Below are 20,656 nucleotides of genomic sequence, written 5' to 3'. Positions count from 1 at the left end.
CAACAAAATTTGTTGATATAAAAGTGAACACAAAAGGTTCAAATGTTGTTATAAGAGAGATTTTGTCAATCCAATACCTGCCATATTGCCTATATTTCCCAATCCTGAATTGTTTGTTTTCTTTTTTAATGTTTGTTTTAGTGAAACTTATGGCTGAATGCACCATTCTTGATCAAAAGTTTACCACGGTCAAGTTTGCATTTGAGCCTCTTCAACTCAAAATTCCAGTGCATCGACTATGATCAGAATTGGAATGAAGGAGACGACTGCGATAATACTTGACCGTGGATTGAAGCAAGTTTTTCTCTAGATGAAGCCAGTTAAATCTAGACAGGTATTAAAATGGCGGCACATTCCAATGTTTTGGATGGCATTGAAGGTGAGATTTTCTATCTTGACCATCTGAATCATGGCCAAAATCATATAAGAGTGTTTGTGAAAAGGGAAAATTGTTTTGAATGTTACGGTGACAGGATGTTTGAAGAGTTATTTCTTCCGTCTAGTACAGTAGAAGAGTGTGGTGGTAGTTAGACCAAATAAATGACAAGTTAGAATTATCTATTGATCAAAATAAACTTATCTTGCCCATGAACAGATTTTTAATTACTTTACGGGCATAGGCAACCGGTGCATTCAATATAGGAATTGGGGGCATTGCTAACGTACGTGCGACGTATTACTAGTGATGTATTAGAGACGAGTTTTCCTCGGGAGGAGAATTACGCGCTGTGATGGATGGCTAAGAGTCTGCCAGTTCTAGAACATCATGTGCTGTGTGCATGGGAAAATTAGGATTTTCCCTCTCTTTTCATTTATGCAGTCTTTTAAGATTATGAAATAGAGGTTATGAATATGAACGAGAACAGACTGGTCGAACAAATTGAAGCGCTCGTAACAATTGGACACATCAGTTACCAGCAATTATCAAGAGAATGTACATAATAGTTCTGTTGTCATGTTCACATCTTTACAGGTGATTTCCTTTGTAATACACCGAGTTAACCTCAGTGAAATAAATGGTTAGTTAATGGTGTTTTACTTGCCAGCGGTCAACGTTGTTGTAATACCAACGTAAATGGTCCGTTATTGGACATTATAAATTTTCCAGCTAACTCATTCCAGGTTGCCAGCGTTACGCCCCTATGTGCTATGTTGGGCTCATCAGTTGGTACATAGCACACCCACCAAGACACATGGCTAGTGCATGCCATGGAGGCCACTGCGTAGGCTGCTTGGAGCCACTGGCAGTGCCAGTGCACTATGAGAGACTTTGTCTCATTACCAAAAAAATGATGCCTGCTTGGCCATCAGATGATGGGAATCAACATCTATATCAACGTTGTTGTGCCACAGAAATATTTTGATAATACTGTGTTCTCGGGATCCTCGGTCATCTGCTTTTTTGATTGAGATCGGTGCACTTGACCATTACTGTGTCAGAACTGGCTCATGCTCTAAGATTCACTTCATAAACAGAGATGCTAAACTCCATGATGGTTATCAGGAGTCTGTTTCTTAAGGGGGTGCTAACCAATGCTCCAGGTCAGGGAGTGAAGGGGAAAAAGAAAAATCACCTTAAGAGCGTATATACATTGCCCTATTTAAATCAGCTGTGGATTTAAAAAAAGATCTCATAGTTTTCATGTGAGATTTCGCAGTTGATGCCATAAGGTGGGCATGGCATTTAAATTCCCTAAACTTTATATTTTACATCTTATTTCCCAACATTTACATTTTTTCATACAAAAGTTGCATTTTCTCCGGAAGTAACAGTCCCTTTCAGTATGAGTTGTTTTATAGTTGTGCATCAGATCCAACTAAAAATAAGTAGTGATATGATAAAATGTATCCATTAAAAATATATTGTATTACTTAAAAAAATTATATTTATATTTTGAAACAAATCATTTTCTTTGATCAGATTACTCATAACACAAGGGTATAGGAAAGAAAAGAGTTCCATACCGTGGGTGGTAACTAATTTTTGCAACCCCACAGGAAAAAAATTGTATGTATGTTGTTGTAACGACTGTTACCAACCTCAGTTGAACTAATGAAAATGAAATAGTGAATGAAATTTAGGTAAGGAGATGGGAAGGAATCGACTGTGGATTATGAATAGGAATCTGCCCCGGCATTTGTCTGGAAGTGAAAATGAGAAACCACGGAAAACAATTTTCAGGACAGCTGATGGTGGCGATCAAAGCCACTCGCCTCCCAACTGCAGAGCTTGGCTTCATAGCTGTAGCTTGTTAACACACAGCTCACTCTGCTCGATTCAGGTACAAAAATTCATCATTTTTAATTCCCCTTCTCTAGCTCCTGCCAGGTGTGGGTGCTGATAGCACTTCTCTCCACCGTAGGCTCTCCTTCCACCACTCCTTTCCAGTAATTGTATTCCAGTCCAGTATTCTTTTTCTTATACTCTTTTTGACAGAGTCCATCCATCTTGCTCTGGGCCTCCCTCTTTCCTTCTATATATCCTCCAACACTTGTTTTGGTATCCTTCCCTCCTCCATCGTCATAACATGTCCAAACCATTTCAATTTATTCTTCTCCATCCTCAGGTTTTCTACCCCTATCTCTTTTCTGCCTGGTGTAAAGGTACCAGTATTTAAGAAAGGCAACAGGAAGGCGTGTGACAATTATCAAGGAATTACACTTTTGTCACAAGTAGCCAAAATATTGGAGAGAATAATAGAAAGGAGGATGAGAGGAAGGGTGGAAAGAAATTTAGAAGAGCAGTTTGGATTTAGACAGGGCAGGTCAATGATAGACCCTATATTTACCAGGAGATTACTGATGGCAAAACAGTGGGTATATGGAAAAGATCTGTAGATGGTATTCCTTGATCCAGAGAAGGCATAAGATAGTGTTAATAGAGAAAAGGTGTGGGGAAACCCTGTAAAGAAAAGAATGTGGAAGGCAATCAAGGGAACTAATGAAAGCAATGTATAAGAATTATTTCAGTTATGTCCAGACTCCAGTGGGGAGAACAGATTGGTTTAGAAACCAAACTGGACTAAGACAGGGAAGAGTATTGTCTTCACTTATGTTTATAATGGTTATGGATGAAATTTAGAAGGAAACAGAGGCAAGATATGGAGGGGATATGAAAGTACAGTGAAACCTCGGAATGCGAGTAACTTGGTCTACGAGTGTTTTGCAAGACGAGCAAAAATTTAAACTAAATTGCAACTTGATAAGCGAGTGAGGTTCCACAATACGAGCGTCACGTGTGCCTACGTTTTCCCCTCCCCTGTTCATTTGTTGAATAGATGAACGAGGTCGCCTATGAATCAGCGATGCTTCGAAGCAACCGAAGGAACAAAGCTTACCATCCGAGAGTTTGGGAGAAAACATTTCCCCATCGTGAACTGCCTGAATATCATCGATAAAGCCTGGGATGGAGTCACCAAGAGAAATCTCGCTTCTGCTTGTGGAAAGCTGTGGCCTGACTGTGTTCTTGGACGTGACTTTGAGGCGATTGTTGGTGAAAATGAGCCGCCGATTGCCAATGAAATTGTGTCCTTTGGGAAGACTATGGGGTTGGGGGTGAATGACGTGTACATTCGAGAGCTGTTGGAAGAACATAGGCAGGAACTATCTAACAACGAACTGATGGACCTGCATCACGAAAAACAGGAGGACGTTATGGAGGAGATCTCGCGCGGGGAAGAGGAGGAGGAAAATTCAATGGAATCTCTCACTTAAACTGAGATTCGGAAGAAGTGCAAAATGTGGGAAACGGTGCAATATTTTGTAGCAAAACATCACCAGAATAAGGCTGGAGCAGTACGAGCGATGAATCAGTTCAATGGCAATGCAATGTCACATTTTCATGAAATCCTCAAAAAGAGGCAAAAGCAACAGTCATTGGACATGTTCCTCGTTAAAGTTGCTCAAAAAGAAAACAATTCCAGTGAGCCAACAGATGGCAGTGATTCCGTTAGTAAATTTCATGCTACACAGTAACTCTTCTCGTGTCATCTCTTGCCTCTCTCACACCAACAATGATTCTGTTGTAAGGTAAAGTGCAGTTTAATTTTTTTTAAAGTTATATTTTGTTTCATAAATGGTATGCGAATAAATATTTTTGTGTTGTGTACGAATCATCCGCGTTTCAATTGTTTCTTATGGGAAAACTTGCTTTGATATACGAGCGCTTTGGATTACAAGCATGTTGCCGGAACGAATTATGCTCGCAATCCAAGGTTCCACTGTATTGTTGTTTGCAGTGGTCTGGGGAGTCAACAATACAGAAGTGCAAATCCACTAGAAGCTTTAAATGACACTGTTGACAAATATGGTATCAAAGTCAGTGTGGAGAAGAGCAAAACAGTGGTAATGACAAGAGGAGAAAGAGAAGGAAAAGGAATCAGTATTAGGGGACAAAACCTTGAGGTTGTTGAATACTTCAAGTATTTGACAATTGAAATAATGCGAGATGCAAGGTTGGATAAGGAAATCAGCAGAAGGGTACAAGTGGGAAGTACATTCTACCAGAATGTAAGGAACCTGGTGCGGAACAGACAAGTTCCTGTGAAATGTAAAGAGATAACATACAAGATGTACTATACCCTAATATTAACGTATGCATCAGAGACTTCGATTTTGACAGCAAGAAATGAGTAAAATTCAGGCCAATGAGATGAAGTCCCTGAGGGACATAGTAGGGAAGACAAAGAGAGGCAGTAAGAAATCTTGAAGTCAGGTAAAGAATTATTAAATTTAATTTTTTTTATCAGGATAAACCTTGACAAATTAAGCTAACAGTTTGTTATGGAGATAAATTATTTGGTTCCAGAGATATTGTTTTGTCCAACTCAGAAGTTGGCTGTGGTGGTTAGTACTCTCTTAAATTATCAGCTTGGTAACTCCCTGTATGGATCGTAGTAGTGTCTGCCTCCGGATACCAAGATAACAGGTTCAAACGTGGCAGAGATAGTAGGATTTTTGAAGGGTGGAAAAAATGTCCGTTCGACGCTCCATGTCGTACAGTGTTGGCATGTAAGAGGTCTCTGGTAACACATTTGGTGGTCACGCGACAAAATTTATTAAAACTCGGCTATAGATCCCCGAGAGAGATTTGGCTTACTCTGCCATCTAGTAGGCGTGGAGTAAAACAGAAACGTCTTCATGTGGGATAAGAAGAAAGCCAGATAAGTAAAGGGAAAAGGGAAGAAACATAAAACAAGGATCTGTCAAGACGGCCCTTCAATGAGCGTTCATGTCCGCCCTCCTGATGAAGCTGGGAAGCAGAAATGAGCTCGTCGATGGCTGAGAAGAGATGAATGCAGAGGAACTGGCGGGATTGATGAGGAGAGCGCCTGTCTATTTGGAAACAGATCAGGCGTTTGCTCTATTAACCAGCGTTTCGTCTTAGGTCTGACACTAGACTCATCAGAGTGGGATATGCCAGACCCTACCCACTGACGCTGGGGTGTATGCAGGTGAACTTATCAGAAGCCCATTATAAGAGGCACAGTCTGATAACTGCATACGGGAGATAAATCTCCACAATGGAACTATTGCGCGCCTAGCAATTCCAATGGAAAATTCTAAGTTTATGAAGATGTGGAGACTGTTCTTGCCCTTTTATGTTTCCGTGTTTGACTTCATCTCCTATTTCTGTTGCTCCCTTTTCCCTCACTGACCTGCCATTGTGTTTGTTCTGTTATGTGTGTTCCTTTCTTATTCCCTTCTCTCTGACTTGATTTGACATTTATTTGTTCTTTTTGTATTCTCATTACCACTAATTTAAGTTATGTTGCTCTATAGGGGTAACTAGTATTTATTTTACAATACAGGAATTTTAAAATTCCTCCGTAGATAGTTTCAATTATCTTAAATAAATAAATGAATACTGGATTAAAGCCACTATATTTATTTAATGAAGCCGAGGTTTCAGCCAAATTGCATTGGCCTTCATCATGGCATGTTAAGTTCTGCTTCCGACAGCGAGCAAAGAAATTCAAAGAAATGTGGTGACCGTACTGTCCATGGCCTACCCCACTAATTGGGCTCTGTCGATGAAATACATGCATAACATCACCATGGAACAGCGGGACGCACTCACGAAACCATTGACAAAGGGCGGTGAATCACAGCATGACGATCCTGGGTCCAAATAATGGGGTAGGCCGTGGATAGTACGGTCATGACTTCCACGTTTCTTTGAATTTCTTTGCTCACTCTCAGAAGCAGAACTTAACATGCCCTGATGAAGGCCAATGCAATTTGTCTAAAAGCTCGGCTTCATTAAATAAATATAGTGGCTTTAATCCATTTTTCATTTATTTACGTTAATACTATGAGCCACGAAAACCTACGTTCATTACTTAGTTTCAATTATCTCCTCATGCTTTTCACGTCTAGGGTTTTAGATAACACTTGAGGATTCTACTATAGAAAGTACAAGACTCAAATACTTAAGCAAGTCAATAAGTATCTGCAATTTTGCTCTAATTGTCTCTAGGTTGGCTCTATGGCGTTGTGTGCTCACTAGCCGCTAGATGGCACCGTTGTCTACGTCTGTGGTAGGTTTCAGCATTATCAGATCAGTACATCTTGCGCTGTTGTGACGTAAAGATGGCCGTGCCACTCTCTGTTTGCACCAAGGAAGAACAGCGTTGCATAATCCGTTTTTTGTGGTCTGAGAGGGTACCAGGAGCGGAAATTCCTAGAAGACTTTCAGCGCAATACGGGGACAATGTTTTGCCACAGTGAAGTGTTTACCAGTGGATTAAACAGTCCAAAATGGGTCGCACGAGCGTAAGGGATTAGTAAAGATCCGTGTGTCCGTCTGCAGCCATAACTGATGCCAATATTGAAGAAGTGCGTGATATGATCCTGAATAAAAGATGAGTGACTGTTCTATGAATTTCTGCTCCTGGTACACCCTCAGACCACAAAAATGGATTACGGAATGCTATTCTTCCTTGGTGCAAAGAGAGAGTGGCGCAGCCATCTTTACATCGCAACAGCGCAAGTTGTACTGGTCTGATAAAGCTGAAACCTACCACAGACGTAGACGGCGGTGCCATCTAGCAGCTGGTAAGCATACAGCGCCATAGAGCCAACCTAAAGACAATTAGAGCAACATGGCAAATACTTATTGACTTCTACTCTTAAATAATGCGATAACATTGTCACTCTGGAATGACTTGATAGTTCTCGTTAGGAAACTCATGACGACGTAATAAGCATCAGCTGATAGATAGCTTGCAGAGATGCAGGTGTGCCCCTTGTCAAACAATACTCCAACTTGGATTCCATTTCCTCTGAAAGAACCCTGTGGAATTATTTGATGAGGTACAGTATAGTTATATAGTAGCATGGATTTGTGCTGGAAACTGTGTGCCATATTGATTACCTGAATCTTTTGCAGACTGAAATAATATTTGACCTCGCAATATTGATTCAAAGAAATTTCTCTTTAAAGCCTTTCATATATATTTTATTGTAGTGATATTTTTATTTCATTTTCCATGCAATGCTCATTTCTGAATGTTGACTGCAGTATTAACATTGTCAGATGAAGTTTGTATTTTATTGATTGTATAATATGATAGTTATTAGTGTTTGAGTTACTTTATTCCCAGTTTTGATCATTATTGTATTTGATAAAAGTATTTTCTGAAATAAAAAGAGTTCTTACCAGATCTGTATTGTTTTAATTTATTGTTTCTGGGAGTTGTAAAGAGAGAAGTTGAAAACAAGTTTTAAGAAAATGACGTAGGCCTTCATTACCTTTCATCACAGACTACCTGGTCGGCGGGTGTAGAATGGGTCTCAGCCCATAAGTGGCCACGGCTCTACTGTGACTCTATGCCTATACTCGGGAGATGGAGAGGGGCTGGTCCCTACCATCTTCTGTCCTGAGAATTGTTTTCCATTCTCCTACACTAAGGCGAATACCAGGACAGTTCCTAGTATAAGCAACGGCCACCAAGCCACTCACCTGCTTGGCTACAAATCTCTTGGCCTGAGAGATGGTGTCACCGTCTAGGAAGAATGAAAACTTTAATAGTAGTAGCCTTGTAGAGCCTCTGTGGCTCAGGTGGCAGTGCGCCAGCCTCTCACCGCTGGATTGCATGGTTCAAATCCTGATCACTCCTTGTGAGATTTGTGCTGGACAAAGTAGAGGTGGGACAGGTTTTTCTCTGGGTACTCTGGTTTTACCTGTCATCATTCATTCCAGCAATGCTCTCCAATATCATTTCATTTCATCTGTCAGTCATTAATCACTGCCCCAAAGGAGTGCGACAGGCTTCGGCAGCCGGCATGTTTCCTATCCTCGCCGCTAGATTGGGGGTTCCTTCATTCCATCCCTCACCCGGTCGAATGACTGGAAACAGGTTGTGAATTTTCATCAGTAGTTGCCTTTCAGTAGTCAGTCAGACCAGACGCCTCTGTGAGGGAACTGCTTACTTCCCTAATCCTCTATTTGCAGCTAGCACTGTTCTGCTTTCTACCTTTTATTTTAATATATACAGAGTTTACTCGCCAGGATTTCACTGAGCCACTGTTGCTACCTTTCCAATCCTAGTCTTTCACTCACTACTGATCTGCTCTTAAAGGCTATTGCCCTGTGACAGATTCCTTATAAATTCATGACCCAGGCTTTTCTTAAATGTTTTCCAAGAAGGTAGAAATTTATGAAACAACATCTTTGGTAAATTATTCCAATCCATAATTCCTTTTCCTACAAACAAATATTTTGTTATAATGGAAGCCATTACTTTTGATTTTCAACAGAAAATATCTGAAAACCTACTTAATTTTTTTTTTCCAGGTATAATCTGCTGTGCATTTTCTTTTACAGATATTTTGTAAAAAAAAAAAAGTATTCATAAATTAGTTTTGACAGACTGAAGAGGTATGCCGACTGAAGAATCTAACAGTTATAGTCCAGCTCCATGGCTAAATGGTTAGCGTGCTGGCCTTTGGTCACAGGGGTCCCAGGTTCGATTCCCAGCAGGGTTGGGAATTTTAACCATAATTGGTTAATTCCTCTGTCATGGGGGCTGGGTGTGTGTGTGTGTCATCTTCATCATTTCATCCTCATCGCAACATGCAGGTTGCCTACGGGTATCAAATCAAAAGATCTGCACCTGTAGCCGAACTTGTCCTCGGACACTTCCGGCACTAAAAGCCATACGCCATTTTTTTTGCTATGAGTTATAAAATAAATATTTGCCCAGTTTGTCCTCTTGAATTCCAACTTTATTTTCAAACTTCCCTACTTTTAAACACTCTATTCAAGTTTATTCATCTCTTGGTGTCATTTCATGCCCTCTGCACTGATAACTTGGAACCATTTATTCGAGCATTTCATCTCCTCACACTTCCCCTCCAAAAATTAAATTTTTTTTAACACTACACTTTTGTTGGAAATCATCCAGAACAAATTGTGCTACTTCCCTGTGGATTTTTTTTTTCAATTCTTGAATCACCAGGCGAGTCGGCCATGGGGTTAGAGGTGCACAGCTGTGAGATTGCATCCAGGAGATAGTGGGTTCGAACCCGACTGTCAGCAGCCCTGAAGATGGTTTTCTGTGGTTTCACATTTTCACACCAGGCAAATTCTGGGGCTGTATATAAGGCCACAACCAATTCTTTCCCACTTCTAGGCCTTTCCTATCGCATCGTCGCCATAAGATCTATCTGTGTTGGTGCGACGTAAAGCAAATTAAGAAGTTATTATATAAATAAAAACCACCTTTTATAATGAGATTCATAACTTGTAATGTAAAGCAAATTGTAAAAAAGTTCTTAAATCTATTTAACTTGGTGTGGTTCCCATACACTGGAACCATATTCTAATTGGGTAACCAGTGACTTATATGCCCTCTCTTTCACATTCTTATCACAACCCCCAAAAAGATTCATAACAATATGAAGATATCTGTAACCTTCATTTACAACTTTGTTGATGTGATTACCCCAGTGAGGATTTTTCCTTATATCACCATACCTCTCTGCCATTCTTACAAAATATGGCTGCATGAAATTGCCTCGGGGCTGATGACCTTCGATGTTAGGTTCCTTTAAACAAGCAAGAAATTGCCTCGTACAATCAATGGCAAGTTTCCTTGGTCAAGCCTTCAGCCTGCAATCAAAATCTTGAGAATCTCTTAACCCATTTTCAGTCAAAGTGAATTGTGTTTCACTCTTTGGGCATATGTGGGAATCATGGCATGCTGTAATCATTGCTCTCTTGAAGTGCAGCATGTTTTTAGAATTCCTTCTCTTAAGAGTATCTTTGTTAATGTGAATGTAGCTACTTAGTTACAAAATGAAATAAACAAAATCCTGTTTAGCAACTCTTTAAAACCAAACTAAATGTTAGCAATCAATGTTTGTTTTATTCCCGCGAGTGACAAAATTAAAGTATCTTGGTTCTGCTATTGCTGATGATGGCCAATTTGTCATGAAGGTCAATGCAAGGCTAACCACAGCCTAGATGAAATGGTGAACAACTGTCATAACTTGTAACTGGAGGATCAAAATATAATCTCAGGTCAAAAATCTATTTTACTGCTTTGCAAATGTTGGCCAACTATGACAGCTGGCGTGTTGCACAGATTCAAGACAAAATGTGCGAGAGCCGTCTACGATGGTTTAGACTGTACCAAGGACAGGGTCCGACTGTATTGTGAAGATGGGTTACATGTTAGAAGTCGTCCATAGGATACGAGAGGGATGGCCAAAACAGCGATGGGCCAGTACTCTTCACAAACATCTGAAGATCGTCGGTCTCCACCTTAACATGGCCCAAGACAGACCTAAATTGAGACAACAAAGTATAATTTTAATTTAAGTTTCACCTCACTCAAAGTTTGTTAAAATTGTCCATCCTTTAATAACAGTCTTATCTTTGGCCCCACTAACATCCCTTTGTTGGATACTCTTCACCTGGCTTATAAGTGCCTTTTGGTTTCCAGTTGCAACTGATGTAATGTTCTTCAGTATCAACTGTCCCAAAGATTGAGGAAGCAAGGGAATGTAAATCGCCCTTGTAAGCCCATTAGTGTACAAAGTACTTCTAAATCACCACAGATACTTCACTAGTGTATAGCCACTAAAGTCCTTATTATGAAAGAACTGTGACAGTTGTTAAAGTGAGCGCATAAGATGCACTGTTGCCACTGAGACAAACTGTAGCGGCAATTGGCGTGGGGGGGTGGGGGGAGTCGCCCCTCTCGCTTTGTGGAGGAAACATTACATTTTTATTCCATTTCAGCCAGGTCTTTTCTTTATTTTCTTCAATTTTTCTACAAAATTATTAGCGGAAATACGCACAAAATGTCGTTTGCCGCGGCTAACCAATTTGCGTTGTGCCACAGCAAGTAGTGGAGATTAGTGATGGGCACCGCTCACGCTCGAGAGTGACGTCGCAGATCTTGAGACTCTCGAGACCGGCCCTCCTGTAGTGCAAGCTATGCGACATACCAGTAACTACAACTGTAAGCTTGGTAGTATATCATACGCAGTTATTCCGTGAAATAACGTTCTCATATGAAAACGTGTGAGCCAATACATTTTTTCAAAAGCCTGGAAGAGTACTGCATGAGTCACACCGTTTGAATAACGCACGCCTCTCGTATCCAGGTTCTGTATTTAAACCACTCATTCGTGTACCTACCAGTACATACAATACCAGAATGTGCATCCTTTATAATTATGTTATACCTGCGTCAAAATAGGCCTCTGCAGAAATGAACGCCCTAGTCGCTTGTTGAAGCGTATTTATGAAATGGAGAAGGCCCGTGATTGGCTATTCGCATACTCGGCACAAACAACATTCAGCTCCGACTCCCTGTAGGCCTACGACACGCTGCTCGCCGCACAATGCGGGGACAACGCTCTCGAGATCTCTCGAAATTTCTCGCGAGAAATAGTGCCTGCGCTAGTCTCGAGAAATCTCGAGACATAGTCTCAGACTGCCCATCACTATGTTGCTGCCTTGTCTACCTGCAGAGTGGTAAGGAGGGTTGTCAAGTACATTAACACTGTACTCAGGGATGTTGGGCAGCAACTGCTCCTGGAACCATTTTAAAAATTGGCTGTAGTCATGTTATGTTAATCATTGCTTCATCACTTTCTGTAAGTTGCATTGCGGCTCTCTGTAGCCATGGAAACGATTGCCCCTCATACCTCCTCACCACACCAACGAGCGGATGACAGCTTTCTTTTAAATGCACAGAATGAGCAATGGGCATTGGAGGATTGAAAAAAACACCTCCGTTGTGAAGTTGTGTATGGCTGTTTCGGTTCTTCAGAGACTGTAAATGTAATTACAAAAGACAATTCGACTAAAGAAAATAATTTTTCTGAAGTTGTGCTCCATGTTCTAAAAGGGCTGCGGGTCAGAACTGTGCACTTAACAGATGAATTCAGGATTGCAAGCACTTTCTCATGATAATTCTCCATACGTAGGTTCTTCATCGCCCTCCTCGGTTCCCTTCAGTGTTGTAATTCGAAAAATATTTAAGAGGCACTTACCATTATGTCAAGGGAGACTCCACATGGACTTGTAGACTAGTTCTTTCGTGGCGTTTATTACACTTATGCAAGTAAAGTAGCAGACATTTTCAGACTAAAAATTGCCACAGCGAAAGTCAGAAATGGGTAGACTCTTTCATTAACAATGAAGATCAGCAATCACAAGTTTCAGATAATACATACAACATACCTTTCATTATACAATAGAAGTTCATTACATCGTAGCACCACAAATTCTTCTGTATTACTCGCTACCATAAAATTCACTGTACGAAACAAAACTTTCGCTTCAACATACAGACTGCCACTGCGATTGATGTCCCAAATTGGATGATTTACTTTAGGAGTTATTTTTAAGACGAGATAGATGGGAAGCAGCCCACACATGCAGTGTGCACAAGAAGTCTTGGTCTGCCACAGGTACGTTAAACATGAGAAGATCAAACAACAAACAAATCAACATGTGGAAGAAAAAATAGAGACATATGTAATCAGTACTTTGACACATACTTATACAATCATTAGATTTTGTGGCGATTTTTCATTGAAACCCATTAGCATAAGGCAAGTATTGTAAGAAGACTGAAAGAAAACAATTCCTGAAAGTATTCCATACTACTCATCACTTCTATGTCCAGCTCCTTGGCTGAATGGTCAACACAGGACCTTCTGGTTCAGAGGGCCCTGGGTTTGATTCCTGGCTGGGTTGGGAATTTTAATCTTAAACACCTTATCCACTTGGCTCAGGGACTGGGTGTCTGTTTGTCCCCTGCATCTCATTCACCACACACAACACTATCCTCTACTACAATAAAACGCATTTTCTTATACATAGCAGATGCTGCCCATCCTCGTTAGTCAGTCTGCCTTACAAGGGTTCCACCAGGATAACAACAGCCACACTAAATTATTATTATGACTACTGTGAAGTTTTACAAACAAGAATCACGTGGGCCTCACAGGCTATTCTTCCATAATAAGGTTTTATGGGCTAAACTCCTGAATGGTAGGTGCCACCAATTTTCACCAAAAACTATAATTGGGCCCACGAGAGTTGGAGTATGACAATTGACCAGCGAAAGCAGTAACTATGAAGTACGCTGCGTTGTCATAGTTACCGTCATCTGTGATATATCACCCTTTCATACCGGCTGAGTGTTTAATACATGTAGGCCGAATGCAATTTAATAAAATTGACCCATTCCTAACCTCATGCTAATAATTCCAGCATTTAAGGAAGAACACGCCAATGACGATAAATACAAGATTTCATAATCACCAACAAAATAATCTCAACAAATGCATATATTCAATACAGAAGAGAACTGTACAACTAGCCACTGATTAACTTACAAAAAAATAAACTAACAATGGAAATAATATTCAGAAAAGAAACACGTAAAGCAGCAACAACACAGTGCCACTCTGAACAATATTACAAAAACGACCAAAAGCAAGCCAACCCACGTCGCGATAGCTTCTTTAAATGTGGCATCTCTGTTATCGTTCCCATAGCAACAGACAATTTCCGAGCAACGTTAGTCAACTTTTTCTAGGCGGTGGCACTAAATGTCAGACTTCAACTCTCATGGGCCTTAGTATACTTCACAAACTTAAGGTGATTTTAGCTGGCTGGGGAGGTCGTCTACCTCAGTTCACATAGAGGTACATAGGTTGCCTAGATAAAGAATAATGCAATGTATTTGAAACATTGAGAACCTGTATACAAGGTCCCAGCACTGTCACCAATGGACAGTCGATGTAAATAAAACAAGGAGTACAACTTGTCCTTCCCAACATGCGAGTTTGAAGGGTAAAAAAGTGTGTTGGCATATTATTTTGAAGCTTCAAGCTCCGTGGCAGACAGCTTCATTAGATATTTGGCAAGGTTCGGCGCCGATAACTGACATAGTTTGGCCACGTAATAAGGAGAAGACCAGCTGATCACTCAGGGCAAAACTGAGGCATAAAGGTGACGAGGTTGATTAACCAGATTACATGTGGAAGAACAATACATGATCTAATAAAGCAAGTAATGACAGGGAATCCTGGAGAAAAATGGATCTATGATATCACAATGACCACCACAAAATATTATTTAAACCACTGTAAATAAAAATAAAATAATGCATTATATCCATCTAACGATTTACAGGTTGCATGGTATTTGTTCTGGATATATGTGTGCCTCTCATTTACCAACAATTTGATCCTTGTTGCCTTGCAAAAGCATGGCAGCCATGCTAGTTATGGAACAACTTGTTCACAACTGAATGAGGAAGATAATACTCTGTTCCTCGAAACAGTGCTGCAGCAAGCAGGAAACCCTGTGTTTGCTTACATTGACCTACCATTGCTGACGATACCTGTACATGAAACTATGATACAGTCCAAGCAGTAGTGGCTGATGGGTATCGCACTGGAGCATGTGCACACCTAGCATTTGAACAGTTTGTAGGCTTAATTTTCTTTCCCTCGATGTGGTAGGGGCTGTAGAATATATCCAAAGCATTGCCTCCCTGTTGTGTAAGAGGCAACTAAAAGGGGCTCCATAGGCTCTTAACTTCGGAGCATGGGTTGGCGACCACGGGGCTCTTGGCAGAGTCCCGTAATTCCTTCCAATTGCTAGGGCTTGGCTCCTCACTTTCATCTACCCTGTCCTGCCTTCCTTGGTCAACTCTTTGTTCTTTTCTGGTGGAATTAGAGCATTTGAGGCGTAGGGAGTCTTCCATTTTCAAGCCCTTTGTGGCTCTTGCCTTTCTCTGGCTGATACCTTCATTTTCTGAGCATCAGACCCCTTCCATTGTTTCACTCTGTTGTACTTCCTCTTAAAATAATAATCACCGCAACCAAATATTCTTTATAACACCAATATAGTTGATCCGTTATTGGATATTATAAATTTTCCAGCTAACTCATTTCTGGTTGCCAGCGTTTCGCCCCAGTCTGCTAAGTTGGGCTCATCAGTTGGTAAATAGCACACCTACGAAGACGCATGGCTAGTGCATACCATGGAGGCCATTGCGGTAGGCTACTTGGAGCTACCGGCAATGCCAATGCACTATAAGAGACTTTGTCTCATTTTCAAAATTGATGCCTGCCTGGCCATCAGATGATAAAGATGTTGATTCCCATAGGCAAATATTTGTTCTGAATAAGTAAATTTATAACCAGTATAGTTGGTCCATTACTGGACATTATAAATTTTCCAGCTAAATCATTCCTGGTTGGCAGACAAACTCTCTCACAGTGCATTGGCACTGCCGGTGGCTCCAAGTAGCCTATGCAGTGGCCTCCACAGTATGCAGTAGCCATGCGTTTTGTTAAGTGTGCTATTCACAAATTGATGAGCCCAACTTAGGACACTGGGGCGAAACGTTGGCAACCAGGATGAGTTAGCTGGAAAATGTATAATGTCGAATAATGGACCAACTATACCGGTATTATAAATTTACTCATTTGGAACAAATATTTCAGGTTCCCTATGGGAATCAACATCTTTATCATCTAATTTTCTTTCCTATTCAAATCTCGAAAATAAACATTTCTCCAGGCTCGTCAGTGATCAGTGCACCAAGATTCCTATCTCCCTGATGGTGATTGGAAGCAAAGTGTGTCAAGGGAGGGGTCATCACCGTTTAATGGGCGGGTGGTGCACATGCATAAAAATGTGCACCATGATATCGTGCCGCCTGAAACTCTTCTTGTACTGCGTGTGTGGGATGCTTCTCTGTCATTTGGTGCCACCTGTTAAGTTCCATTTGTAGCATTAATTTCTGCAGTCGTTGGAACTATCGAGGCTCATTTTGGCTTTAGCCTGATGATTAAGTTCGGACGCCCTTCCTGATATCAACCTCAGCCTTCCGTGTAGGAGCCCAGCAACAAGCTACTGAGCTAATCACACCCTCCGTAGGGTTATTAACTAGAAAAATAATTGAAATTCTACAGTTTCTAGGAAAGCTGGAAGGAAAACAAACATTAGTGAAGTAACTGCATTGATACAAATGTAATGACTGTAAATAAATTAAGAATATTGTTTTGGGGGGTGCCCGTGAGAGAAAATGTAGGAAGTGCTTCCGCAATATCAGAATTATTATTTTTGAAAAGGGTGTTGTGCATGAATGATACCTGTTTTTATCATTACTGGTATTTAAACTTGAAATTAGGAGGATTATGTTGTTACAGTTTAATAAACATTTTATTAAAAACTCTATCTCCTCCAAAAAATTGGAATAATTATACGTTTACACTTAAAAAAAAATAACTTAACAGAAGGACGAATAGTGATAACCAGAGCTGGGCAAATCCCCGGTACCTGATTGCCATGGTGGAAAAGAAAACTGGCGGTAAGCTGTCACTACCGCAACGGTAGCAGAGTTTTGAGGGTTTAGACTTATGTATTAGAAATAAATTTTTACATTTTTGAATTTGTTATTCTATACAAGTGACCACAATGTATTCACGACGACTGCTAACCTGCAACTGAGTGCGGAAGTTAAACACAGAGCCATCTTATTACAGAGTATGCGTTTGACGTCACATATTTAACACAAATTTTGCCTTAACTTGAAGCGCTATTTCATGAAAACTAAGTTTCACTGTTTTTTTTTTTTTTTTTTGCAATAGGTAGCCTCCTTTTTTTCCTGTCAATTGAAACATTAAACATAATCATAAGTTAAATACCCTTACAAGGGGGCATTCCCTACTTGTCACCACCGATTTTGCTCAAATTTATAGAACATGCAGGGCTTGGCTAGAAATGAAAGGGAACTCCAGATGGCCAAGCATATAGAAAATAAAAATAAAAATGTTGACGCGGCTCTCGCACCGTATAAGCCACTTACGTTAATGTGCACGCCGAGCAGTTGTTGGCGTAGTGGTAAGAGCTCGGACTGGTAATTCGATGGTCGTGGGTTTGACTCCCTGCGTACAGAATGTTTTTTTCTGTCAACTTTTATATTATTCATTTTCCAATTATGCAAAGAGGTGAATAATTCATTTTATTTATTTATATGCAAAAGGAATAGAAAAGGTAAAAAAAATTGGGATTTCGTTGTCAGACTTTTTTCTACCTGTGCCAAGAATCTATTGTTTGTGTACAGCCGCCAGGAGGCAACCTTCATTTGTCAGGTGAAAATGAATCTTGCAGCAAAACGACTATTCACGTTTATGGCACATTCTTCAAGGAGGGGAAATTTTGCTGGTCCCAAGATCTTTTTCTCATTTGTCCAGCCCTGCACTAGACCCAAGTCTAACCCTTTATGCCTCGCTTTGCTTGGCATTGACCATACACTGAACGGAGGCTCACCATTTACAATTCCTCACAAATTCACTGTCTTAGTTTTGATGGCTAGAAAAAACTACAGAATAGGTCCTTAGCATAAAGAACATAATTATGGAAGGTGAATGATAAAAATCTTACCTTGTATTTTATATAGAAGAGAGAAGTGTTCATTTCAAATGCTGCGAACACACAAACCCACCCCTACATATATACTTACTTTTACCAGTATAACCTAAAATTGTATCATAAATCACAAAACATTTTCAATTTTTCCCATGGCTAATACTACTGCCACTGTCTGAAATTCACAGAATTTGTCAGCATAGATAGATTTAATTACCAACTACCATACAGTACTCCTGAACATCTTTGTTGTTAGGTCAACAGTATGATACGAAATAGTTCCCCCGCTCTGCTGGGGCACACCCTTCGAGGCTGTATGCTATGCTACCCCGACGTGTCACTAGTCGGAACATGCACAGGCCAACAAGGAAGAAATGCTTCAGTAGCTGAGAGCAGTTTGTAGCATAATGCGAGCAATCGAGCTAGATGGTAAGCAGCTGTGTGCATATGCTCTAAAGGTGCAGGTAGAGGACCTATTCTGAAGTTCTACTAATGACTGTATTTCCCAGCATTCATCACAACACTCAATGAGCAACCAATGTGGAACCGTTTTACTATTTTCTGTAGCAATTAGAACTTTCACAACAGGTATTTTCAGTAATTTTGTTGAATCCACAGAAGAACATTTCAACTTACGAAGGTAAGGATTTCAACACATATTGTCCTTTAGAAAAAACATTCTTCGTTGTTACAAATAATATTTTACTTAACCAGCCAGCTCAATTAGCCTGTACACAAATATCTTGTAATACACAATTACAAAACACTTCCAAAAAACAAGTTAATCACAATCAGTCTAGATCTTGATGATGAGAAAATCTCAAATACAACAATGATTACAGCACAACTGGAAATAATTACTTGTGTTTCCTTTTTTTGCCTTTAAGTCTTTTCCTCATGCCTTGTGCTTCTTCTGTGTCATCGTCATCTCCTCCATCTCTCCGGCGCTTCCCTTTACCGTGCTTCTTTTCCTCCATATCTTTCAAGTCCATTCTCGCCACACGTTGTGCCTCTGACACCCTCTCCTGCAAGCTCATCACCTCATCTTCCTCTGTCGCATAAAGAGGCAGAGTTTTACCTATGAGTTGTTCAATTCTCTGGAACAGCTCGACATCATACTGCGTGACGAATGTGATCGACTTCCCAGATCTTCCAGCTCTGGCTGTTCTTCCAACACGATGAATGTAATCCTTGCTGTGAGTTGGAATGTCAAAATTAATCACCACATCCACATGAGGTATATCTAATCCTCTACTAGCCACATCTGTTGAAATAAGAATTGAGCGATTTTTAGCTCTGAACTTTGTAAGAGCTCCAAGACGTTTGTTCTGAGACATCTGTCCATGAAGAGGCACAGCCATAAAACCTAAATTCCGCAATAATAACGCAGTACGCATTGTATTGTTACAAGTGGCACAGAAGACCATGAAAGAGTTCCCAGCCATTTCATTGAGAATGTGCACTAGATACACATCCTTGTACTTAACAGGTATAAACACATAATACTGCTGTAATTTCTCTACAGTTTGATACTTAGTAGACACTTCCACTTTCACTGGATCATGTAGGGAAGCTCTCTGAAGTTTTTGCACTTTCTTTGTCATGGTAGCAGAAAAAAGGAAGGTACGACGTTCTCTAGGAATTACCTTCAAAATCTTATCCAATTCCACTTCAAAATCCATATTAAGGATTCGGTCAGCTTCATCCATAACCAAGTACTTTAGTGCTCGTAAATTGAATCCTTTGGTATTTTCTAAATGATCTACCAAACGGCCGGGTGTGGCAATCAAAATATGAGGTTTTTTGGCAAGCATAAGTGCTTGAGACACCATGTCCATTCCACCAACAATAACTGCACATTTTACACCAATAGCTGATCCAAGCGCCTCGAACTGCTCGGAAATCTGGAACGCTAGTTCTCTAGTTGGAGTCAATATGAGTGCAAAATATCTCTGTGGACTTTTCAGAAGCTCTTGTAAGATTGGAATGGCAAATGCTCCGGTTTTGCCCGAACCTGTTTCAGCCAGTCCTATAACATCCTTTCCTTGTAACGCAACTGGGATTGCCTCTTGTTGAATTTTTGACGGTGATTTCCAGTTTAATTGTCCACACGCTTCACAAAGAATATCCACAACACCCAAGTCTTTAAATGTTACTTGATGGTCTTTCTCTACGTCGGAGGAGTCTTCAACAATATTGTCATTTTCCATGTTTACACTGCAGTAAACAGTTCAAGAATGTGACATATATCACGAATTGTAATAAATCTTCGAGGCAATGAACACGGAACTATGTATTACAACCAAAGAGAATGATTACAACTGTATCATAACCTGAAAATCCACACGTTGGATTACTCTAACCGGAAGCCGGGAATTTTACACGTGCTCGTGAGACAGGCTTCAACCAATAGAACATCCACTGTACGCTGTAAGCAATTGTATACATTATTGTAAATTTATTATAATGGTTGAAGTTAGGTAGAAAATACAAAAAGGAACTGGCTGTGTATATGCAGAGAATTAAAAGAAGTCAAATACGGTACCTTAATCTTGCTTAATACCATTTTGTTTAGAAAAGTGAAATTTATGTCAATGTTGGCTACAAGTCAGGTGGAATTGACAATCAATTTGATGTGAAGCAGCATTGCCAACTGGATTTACGCTGAGCTGCATAATGCATATTATATACCGGCATTGACAAGCGGATCCATAACAAATACAAAGAAGTATTGTATTG

General features: G+C 40.2%; 1 protein-coding gene across 1 annotated transcript; it reads right to left on the bottom strand.

The window, feature by feature from the left end:
- Positions 1–16,845: 16,845 nt before the first annotated feature.
- On the bottom strand, positions 16,846–20,302 carry pths (porthos). The gene has a single exon (XM_067154977.2). It carries the CDS (start codon positions 20,125–20,127, stop codon positions 18,775–18,777), a length of 1,353 nt encoding a protein of 450 aa, XP_067011078.1. The 5' UTR covers positions 20,128–20,302; the 3' UTR covers positions 16,846–18,774.
- Between the last annotated feature and the right edge of the window lie 354 nt (positions 20,303–20,656).

Source organism: Anabrus simplex, chromosome 10, assembly GCF_040414725.1.
Source record: "Anabrus simplex isolate iqAnaSimp1 chromosome 10, ASM4041472v1, whole genome shotgun sequence".
NCBI lineage: Eukaryota > Metazoa > Arthropoda > Insecta > Orthoptera > Tettigoniidae > Anabrus > Anabrus simplex.
This window is presented reverse-complemented; position numbering and strand designations above follow the sequence as displayed.